At 41.1% G+C, this 10387-nt stretch overlaps 1 protein-coding gene across 1 annotated transcript; it reads right to left on the reverse strand.

Annotated features, from left to right (window-relative positions):
- Positions 1-2259: 2259 nt before the first annotated feature.
- LOC115434208 (protein YIPF4) lies at positions 2260-7216 on the reverse strand. Its single transcript, XM_030156014.1, has 6 exons — positions 7005-7216; positions 5488-5641; positions 5208-5379; positions 4896-4973; positions 4403-4516; positions 2260-2939 (listed from the first exon to the last, which is right to left on the reverse strand). Exons 1-6 carry the CDS (start codon positions 7060-7062, stop codon positions 2802-2804), a joined length of 714 nt encoding a protein of 237 aa, XP_030011874.1. The 5' UTR covers positions 7063-7216; the 3' UTR covers positions 2260-2801.
- Between the last annotated feature and the right edge of the window lie 3171 nt (positions 7217-10387).

Consider the following 10387-nt stretch of genomic DNA (forward strand, 5'->3'; position numbering starts at 1 on the left):
TTCCCAAACAATTCAAGCTAAAATTATTCTGTCAACGCACAAATGTTCTGTTTGGCCCAAAGAGTATCTGTGTCATGGTAACGATATCACTTACGGTTTTCACACAAAAATGCAAAAAAAAGAAAAAAATTCATTTTCAATGGGAACGACAAAAAAGTTGTGTTTTCTGACCACTACTGCTTCGCCATACTTTTACTTACAGACTTCATTTAAACTTTAAAACGCAGGCATTTTTGTCATCTCTCCAAAATGTCTGTGGTATGAGGATGGGGTTTATGGTTTTCGATAGGTGAGTCTTCAAAAACCCCTGGGTTTAGTGAAAATCTGATCTGTTAGAGTGGGTGATGTCATCCCCTAGAGTGGAGGAGCAGCCAAAATTCACCTGAAAATTTTCTGAACAACTCACCCTCCTGGCCAAACGATAAATAGGAGGTGAATGATCTATTCCACAAATGTAGCCACAGTTCCCGGGATTCAAATGAACCCATGTTTGAAGACCTAGCTCTTTCTAAAGTGAAATGGCAGGCAGTAGTTTAGAGGCAGATCCCTCCTCAGCTCCAATTCAAATCAATACAAATCAGTGCTAAACAGATGGCTGTGCTCCTGGTGAGATGACTGTTTTTACACTGACATAACTTGGTCATTTCTCACAGTATGGACAAAAAAAACATCTGTGTGTTCCCCAGGTCTGTCTACCGCTCATGATTATGTTAGTTTTCACCTACACTTTACGGCTTTTCCATAATTAGCAGCTGTTCGGGACCTTTTACACAGTGTTTCAGTGCTTGTGTCTGTGTCTCCTCAGTGCCTGCACTGCTCATTGTCATGGTAACGGCACATGTGGTCTGTGTGTCACAGCTGCAATTAAGATAATTAAGGCTCCACAAAAAAAAGGTACACTAATACAGGTACAGTAAAATTAAAAATAAATCTAAATAATAAATAATTGAATGCAATAAAAAATAAATATAAAAACATATAAATATAATTAGGCTGGAAAAACTTCCCATAAATTCTCTCTATGAAATGAATGAGTTTACCTGGGATCACATACACAAACACATGGAACTATTCAGTTAAAGGAGCCTTTTGAAACACTGTTTTAACAGGACTGACACAGACTGTGGGAGGGGCTTCTCATCTGAATACAGGTCTACAGAAAGTCTGTGGTGACGTCAGTCCACAAACACTGACACACACATTCACATAGGAAGTGAATGGCAGATATTTCTTGCTTTTACATCGCACAAGTCCACCGATCCGGCAAGAGGCAAGCACACGGGTTACATTTCCTTCAAGAAATGTATGGAAGTCTAGTTTATTTTGTCCTTTATATATATTTTATTTCCTTCTTTAATTTTATCCCAGAATTTTTCTTTTTTTTCTATTTTTACATTTTCTTTATCTTTTTATGGCCCCAGAATTATTTATTTCTATATTTTATTTTAATCTGACATTTTATTCATTTATTGACATTTTTAAATTCATTTTTACCTCTCCACTCTTCCCCATCTTGCATTTTCTTCCTCCATTTATTTCTCCAAGCTTATTTATTCCTGCATCTCCATTTTGCATTTCTGCATGTCCTTTTAACATTTGTGTCATTAGGTAAATATGAAGATGAATTTTTAAAAAATGGCAATAAATGAATAAAATGTCAATGAAAATAAAATATAAAAAATAATTCTGGGGCCATAAAGAGAAAGAAGAAAATATAAATAGAAAAATTAAGAAATATATGCAGGGATATAATTAAAGAAAGAAAAAAATACATATAAAAAAGGACAAAATAAATAAATGGTATTGAAAACAAAATATTAAAGTAAATAACTAGGGTTTTTAACACCAAACATAATAATATCATAATAACTAGAAGCACTCGGAGAGCGCAGACCTCCGCTAAGGCCGATCAGTGCCCCCCCCCCCCCCCCACAAACAAACCAACGCTGGCAAAAACATAACTTCCTTGGAGGAGGCAACCAGTACTTTGGTCATTTGTTTTCCAATTAATCTGATTCAAATATGTTTCATTTCACACATTTCAGCTGAAGCAGATCATTTCTAAAAAACTGTAGAGCAGTGGAACAGTACCTCAGCCTTATGTGAACCCCCCCCCCCCCCCCCAGAGCAGCCTGAAAACCCCCTGACATATGAGTGGGGGTTCTCTAGAGCCAGTCCTGAAAACAAGCCCCTACTGACCCCCACCCCCACCCCCAGTTTAAAATCCTTGGATACAGTAAAGACTCAAAACACCAGAGGAAGTGACAGGTAGTGCTCTTCATTTACTCCAAATATTGATCAGTTGATTATGTCGAATATCAAAAGCTTGACAACAGCTAAAGGGAGGGAAAACAAGGCACCACATTCAGTAAACAAACGTTTTCTCATCCACTCCATCCACCACCTTCTGTCCAACTCCATCCATTTGACAGTGCCTGGCTCAACAGCGTCCTTCTCATGGTGCCAACGGTGTTTCAGCATCACTGTCTAAATACACATTTGGCTCTGTCTTCTTCACCGTGAATTCACAGGAAATGCAGAACTACAGGGACTGGGACTGGCCTGGGACTGGGACTGTACTGCACATGTGCAGCTGCTAACGCAGACGCTGTTTATTGACCAAAGACAGAAGGGACAAACTCTACACACTGACATACAGATATCCCATCAGCCCCTACTGTCTAGAACCAGACAGACTGAAAACAAGAAATAAACCCCTTTAAAAAAAAACTTCTCCAGGTTCTGTAGTTTGACTTTTGATCCCCAAGCGTCCGAGTGTGTGTCCAGGAAAAGGTCCACTTTCACACTCCAGTATACAGTGACAGGAAGTAGATATACAACAGGAAGATGGGATAGATCAGCAGAGGCTTCTTTGTTTTGAATTCATCTCCGACGAGCAGTGACGCAGCGCTGTACGCCGCCCAGAACACGCCGAACAGCTGAAACACAAATGACACAGCAGCTGTCACACGAGGAAGACGGACGTCCAATCAGCGGACGTAATCAGAGTTCCAAACACACACTCAGGTTCATACGAGGCTGTTTACAAAAGCAGAACACAAGGAAAATTAAACCAATATGAACAGAAGGGAAAATTAGACCAATATGAACAACAGGGAACATTAAACCAGTATGAACCGGACAAATTAGACCAATATGAACAAAAGGTCAAATTAGACCAATATGAACACCATGAATATGGTCACTGTTGTTGGGTGGAAACCACTTATGTCTAAAATGGTTCCTTTTCAGGAAACTGGAAAAACAGTGCATATTGTAAAGCAGGGGTTCCCACAGTGGGGTCCACATACCCCCAAGGGTTCCAACAGTGGGGTCCACAAACCCCCAAGGGTACTTGGAAGAAGCCCAGGGGGTACATTAAATCCATTCAATAAGTCATCATGGACCAAATACACAATAAATAATAATAATTAGAATTAAAGCTGAAATATCAAACACAATAAATACATTCATGTCATAGTTTTACTGTCAGTCATCTTGTTTTAATGTTTGATCAGCTGGACACACTCATCCTGAACCTGGTCAGAGGTCGTCTAGGTAACCGGTGTCCTGAGCCTTGTCAGAGGTCGTCTAGGTAACCGGTGTCCTGAACCTGGTCAAAGGTCGTCTAGGTAACCGGTGTCCTGAACCTGGTCAATTCAATTCAATTCAACTTTATTTGTATAGCCCAATATCACAACAAGGTTATCTCAAAGGGCTTTACAGAGGCAGTTGGAGTAAACAACAGTCAAATAAACAGCAAGAAAATGAGTAGTGTCCAGGGCATCCCCCGTCCTTAGACCCTCCTTCTCGGCAAGGAAAAACTCAAAACCCAGTGGGAAAAGGGAGAAACCTCGGGGAGAACCACAGTGAAGGAGAGATCCACTCCCATGGACGGACAGGCTATAGATGCACCAGGACTGATGGACGTCCATTTGCAGATGTAGTTCTAGTCTGTAACCGGTGTCCTGAACCTGGTCAGAGGTCGTCTAGGTAACCGGTGTCCTGAGCCTTGTCAGAGGTCGTCTAGGTAACCGGTGTCCTGAACCTGGTCAGAGGTCATCTAGGTAACCGGTGTCCTGAACCTGGTCAGAGGTCGTCTAGGTAACCGGTGTCCTGAACCTGGTCAGAGGTCGTCTAGGTAACCGGTGTCCTGAGCCTTGTCAGAGGTCGTCTAGGTAACCGGTGTCCTGAGCCTTGTCAGAGGTCGTCTAGGTAACCGGTGTCCTGAACCTGGTCAGAGGTCGCCTAGGTAACCGGTGTCCTGAACCTGGTCAGAGGTCGCCTAGGTAACCGGTGTCCTGAGCCTGGTCAAAGGTCGTCTAGGTAACCGGTGTCCTCAGTGTTGGTGTGCCGTTTGCCAGTCCAGTTGTGGCAGAAGGTTTAGTGCTTTTGGACTCACTTTAATTAGTGTTGAAACCAGCTCAAAACCCCCGATGAATAAGAGTAAAGGAGCGATGACGATGAGAGGAAGAAGGGAGTATCCGATTACACCCAGGACCTGACCGTACGACACCTGCAGAAACAACAAGCACACAACAGCCCACTGTTTACACCACGCAGTGTTAAAGAAACAGCCCAGTGTTGACACCACGCAGTGTTAAAAAATAGTCCAGTGTTTACACAACCCAGTGTTAAGAAAAATAGTCCAGTGTTTACACCATGTAGTGTTAAAAAAACAGCCCAGTGTTTACACCACGCAGTGTTTAAAAAACAGCCCAGTGTTAACACCAGGCAGTGTTAAAAAAACAGTTCAGTGTTTACACCAGGCAGTGTTAAAAACAAACAGCCCAGTGTTTACACCAGGCAGTGTTGAAAAAAACAGCCCAGTGTTTACACCAGGCGGTGTTCCAACTGCATCAGAGTGATTTAAAGAACCTCAGAGGAAGACTGACCTCACCACCCAGAACCCGAGCCAGAAGGAAGATGGTGAGAGATCCGAAAATCCAGATGGTGATGATCCAAGACACAACCTGAGGAGAAGAACAATACACGTCACACACACACACACACACACACACACAGAACACAGACACATGACGTCAGGAGTCACACACTAACAGACATCGATAACTCTTTGATCTATGCGCATGGGTGTACAATGTAAACAGTTGTCCTGTTTTTTTCAATGCTACATTGATACCAGTCCTGTGTGTGTGTGTGTGTGTGTGTGTGTGTGTGTGTGTGTGTGTGTGTGTGCTGCTCACCCTGAACTGTCCGTAGATGGAGATCATGGAGAAGAACAGCACCACTGCCAGAGGACCCCAGAAGTCTGGATTATCTCGGACCACCTGTCGATTGTAACCCAGAGACGGCATGGGCATGAGCACACAACGCAGTTTATAATAGATGTCTGTGAGGTCGATGTCCAGCTCCTCCCTGTTCACACACAGATACACTGATGTTAGGACAGCTCATGAAGGGGGGGGCAAACTGACAGCACATGAAGGACATCTGAAGGACAGGGTCAAAGTGGGGGGCACTGACAGCAGGGGTTTGTTGTCGTCACTGTCGTCCTCCTCCACCTCCAGCAGCCAGCCGTAGCCTCGTTGTCTCAGGAAAGTGGTGGCGTACGGGTCTTTTCCTCCGTCACTGCCCATGTTCAGTTTAATGTCAGGAGTGCTGATCGTACCGCTGAGCTCTGTGGAGAACAGCTGAGTTTAGAACAGCTGAGTTTAAACAGCTGAGTTTAGAACAGGTGAGTTTAGAACAGCTGACTTTAGAACAGCTGAGTTTAGCACAGCTGAGTTTAGAACAGCTGAGTTTAGAACAGCTGAGTTTAGCACAGCTGAGTTTAGCACAGCTGAGTTTAGCACAGCTGAGTTTAGAACAGCTGAGTTTAGAACAGCTGAGTTTAAACAACTGAGTTCAAACAGCTAAGTTTAAACAGCTGAGTTTACAGATGATACACATTGGAAACACACACAACCCTGGTCTTCCTTCAGATCAGATAAACCATGGTCTTCCTGGTCTTCCTTCAGGTCTTCCTGGTCTTCCTTCAGGTCTTCTTTCAGATCAGATAAACCCTGGTCTTCCTTCAGGTCTTCCTGGTCTTCTTTCAGATCAGGTAAACCCTGGTCTTCCTTCAGGTCTTCCTGGTCTTCCTTCAGGTCTTCTTTCAGATCAGATAAACCCTGGTCTTCCTTCAGGTCTTCCTGGTCTTCCTTCAGATCAGATAAACCCTGGTCTTCCTTCAGGTCTTCCTGGTCTTCCTTCAGATCAAATAAACCCTGGTCTTCCTTCAGGTCTTCCTGTTCTTCCTTCAGATCAGATAAACCCTGGTCTTCCTTCAGATCAGATAAACCCTGGTCTTCCTTCAGATCAGATAAACCCTGGTCTTCCTTCAGATCAGATAAACCCTGGTCTTCCTTCAGGTCTTCCTTCAGATCAGATAAACCCTGGTCTTCCTTCATATCAGATAAACCCTGGTCTTCCTTCAGGTCTTCCTTCAGATCAAATAAACCCTGGTCTTCCTTCAGGTCTTCCTTCAGATCAGATAAACCCTGGTCTTCCTTCAGGTCTTCCTTCAGATCAGATAAACCCTGGTCTTCCTTCAGATCAGATAAACCCTGGTCTTCCTTCAGGTCTTCCTGGTCTTCCTTCAGATCGAATAAACCCTGGTCTTCCTTCAGGTCTTCCTTCAGATCAGATAAACCCTGGTCTTCCTTCAGATCAGATAAACCCTGGTCTTCCTTCAGATCAGATAAACCCTGGTCTTCCTTCAGATCAGATAAACCCTGGTCTTCCTGGTCTTCCACCCCTAGCTTAAAGCCTTCGGGTACTCGCTAGCTTCATTCGCTCCATCTGTCTAAAATAAGTCGTGTGAATGAATGTGAACATTTGAAACAGGCTGTGTCAGTTTATCCGAGTGTCGGGAATTGTGCCAAGTGTTGTTAATATAGAGTGTATATTCTAGACGGTTATTTGTGCAGATTAACTTTAGCCGGTACAGAAGTTAATCAGCTGTCGAGGCCTTTAGCCTGTTAGCATTAGCATTAGCTTACCTTCAGCTTCAGCCGAAGACACGAATGTGAAATCTCCGTTGGTGGGAGAGAACTGCATGTTTGTGTCCGACTGTCCTCAGCTCTGCAGGAATGGTACTGGTGTCTGTCAAACTGTCACAGATCACAGCCCTTGAATGAGTGAAGTTCAAACTATCGCATTATGTTTTCCTTCTGTTCGCTCCAGCTGCTGCGGTGGAAAACAGGAAGAGCAAAGGATGCTGGGAAAGCAGACACGTCTTCTGATGCGTTCAATGGTTTTCATAAAGTCTGGACACAGGAGCTGCTCCACATGTCGACCACAGACATTTGAAGATATTGAACTCGTTAAGATTCAGAACCTTTTCTTTTTTTTTTTTTTTTGTTTTAATACATTTTAATCTGACCTATTGGGATAAACAGGAGTAAAGCAGGATAAATGTATGTTTTAGCACTGAGTCAAATATGGGTGGACGTAATTTGAGTGTTTGAGGTCACCCCATGTGATGAAAAAAGACCTGAAGAGTCAGAATGATACACACACACACACACACACACACACACATACATACATATACATACACATATACATATATGTATAAAAAAACATTAGAATGTGGAGTGTTTTGTGACTGAATGAATATTGGTAAACATAATCCTACCTGATCAGCATGACCCATATATGATCCAACTGTTATTTGTCTGGTTTGTCACAAAACTTCATGCCTTCTGCACATGTCTTATTTCAACATTTGCTGATTTCAACAGGATGAAGAATCTCATTCTCAGCACAGAAACTTCAGTTGAATTCTGACAAAAAAGCAAAGAACCTATGTGCAAAAATTAATACTAAAATAAAATTGAAGTGATTCACAATCATGCCTTCATGTAAATGATTATAAACATAACAATGTTTATGAGAACAGAAGTAGACACCGAAACAACCCATTCATATCAATAACATAACATGCTCACACTTGAAAACCCTTTGGCCTGACTTTTGAAATTTTCCAAATATTGACTGTCATTGATATGTTGATTTTCAATATGTCAAATGTTTGAGACTGTGAATTAATACTGGAGTTGGTTTGTGTAATAGATGTATAAAGGAATCCAAGGTTTATGTAAAACAGTCCATACAGTGGAAAATGAACCATAAGGATAAGAGAAACAAATACACAGTGAGAAATAATGTCAACTGTTTAGATCCTGATCATGTTTCACATTATGTGAGTTGGTGTCATGGCTTTAATATTCATTCATTCATTCCTTTTCTGAACCTGCTTTATCCTCACTGGGGTCACAGGGGTTGCTTGGAGCCTATCCCAGCTACTTACAGGCAAAGGCAGGGTTCACCCTGGACATTTTGCCAGTTCATCGCAGGGATGTCTTTAATAGTGAATAAGAAATCAATTTGAATGACAGAATCCACAAAGTGGGATAAGTGGAATAAAGATTTGTCATATTGAGGCTTCATTATGATTTCTTTAAGAGAAAACATGTCAAGGAGAAGTGTAAAGGGTGTGTTTTAATTTTATACAGTTATTTTTATTGCTCTATCTTTGAATGAATTTTTAAAATTGTATTGTATTTCTTTGTCTCCTCCTCCAGCAGATGGCGCCCTAGTCTCCTCCTGTGTGGCCTAAACCCAGAGGCACTCGGACTCCAACATGACATTATTAACATTAGGGTCATTTTCACAGGTTTGAGCAAGCGTACTCGGACCGACTCAGTGCGGACCCAAATCAGATGTGATAGTTCACAGCATGGTTCAGAAAGTCCAGATGGTGCGTTCCATTTACATTTGAAGTCGGAACATGGAGCTCCGTAAACGTAACATCCGAACTTAGCCCTTCCCAGTTTAAAAACTGGGACGTCAGGGAACATGGAATTTGAAAAAAATTGACAGTTAATGAAATAAAATGAAAACCCCAAATGTTTATGCTTGTAGATGCTTGATTTCAATTAAAACTCTGGTTTACAAGTACAAGTGAACGTACCATTAGTTGTAGGCGTGTAAGGCAGCACAAACACTGGGATGTTCATGGATCAGCTGTGCACTGTCATTAACCCAGGATTACACCTTAAAGTTAGCATGGATCTGCTCCAGCCTTCCACCTGCTGGAAAACTGATCAATAATGTAAACTGATCAATTTCATACAGACAGTAGTCGATAGATGAAGTTATACATTTGTTGGGTGGAGTTTTGTCCAGCTTGGTGCTAACAGCAGTGATGGCAGTGCCACATTGAAGCTTCCATATGTGCATTCAGTCACTGCTTCCAATCTTACTTTGGTTAAAAAAAAAAAAAAAAAAAAATATATATATATATATATATATATATATATATATATATATATATATATATTTATATTTATAAATAAATAATCATGTGATATGTGACATCCAAAGCAGCAACTGCGTCATTGCCTGAATGAATCACCTGACTGGTACATGGTCCAATCGGGTGATTCACCGGCACTGCCTAGTCCAGAAACTGTTGAAAATAATTCTGTAGGGTTTAATAAAAGTCTGTGGGTTTGAATAATCCTGTGGGCTTTGATAAAAGTCTGTGGGTTTGAATAATTCTGTGGGCTTTAATAAAAGTCTGTGGGTTTGAATAATTCTGTGGGCTTTAATAAAAGTCTGTGGGTTTGAATAATTCTGTGGGCTTTAATAAAAGTCTGTGGGTTTGAATAATTCTGTGGGCTTTAATAAAAGTCTGTGGATTTGAATAATTCTGTGGGCTTTAATAAAAGTCTGTGGGTTTGAATAATTCTGTGGGCTTTAATAAAAGTCTGTGGGTTTGAATAATTCTGTGGGCTTTAATAAAAGTCTGTGGGTTTGAATAATTCTGTGGGCTTTAATAAAAGTCTGTGGGTTTGAATAATTCTGTTGGCTTTAATAAAAGTCTGTGGGTTTGAATAATTCTGTAGGGTTTAATAAAAGTCTGCGGATTTGAATAATTCTGTGGGCTTTAATAAAAGTCTGTGGGTTTGAATAATTCTGTGGGCTTTAATAAAAGTCTGTGGATTTGAATAATTCTGTGGGCTTTAATAAAAGTCTGTGGATTTGAATAATTCTGTAGGCTTTAATAAAAGTCTGTGGGTTTGAATAATTCTGTTGGCTTTAATAAAAGTCTGTGGGTTTGAATAATTCTGTTGGCTTTAATAAAAGTCTGTGGGTTTGAATAATTCTTTGGGCTTTAATAAAAGTCTGTGGGTTTGAATAATTCTGTGGGCTTTAATAAAAGTCTGTGGGTTTGAATAATTCTGTAGACTTTAATAAAAGTCTGTGGATTTGAATAATTATGTGGGCTTTAATAAAAGTCTGTGGGTTTGAATAATTCTGTGGGCTTTAATAAAAGTATGTGGATTTGAATAATTCTGTGGGCTTTAATAAAAGT

This window comes from Sphaeramia orbicularis, chromosome 15, assembly GCF_902148855.1.
Source record: "Sphaeramia orbicularis chromosome 15, fSphaOr1.1, whole genome shotgun sequence".
In the NCBI taxonomy this organism is placed as follows: domain Eukaryota; kingdom Metazoa; phylum Chordata; class Actinopteri; order Kurtiformes; family Apogonidae; genus Sphaeramia; species Sphaeramia orbicularis.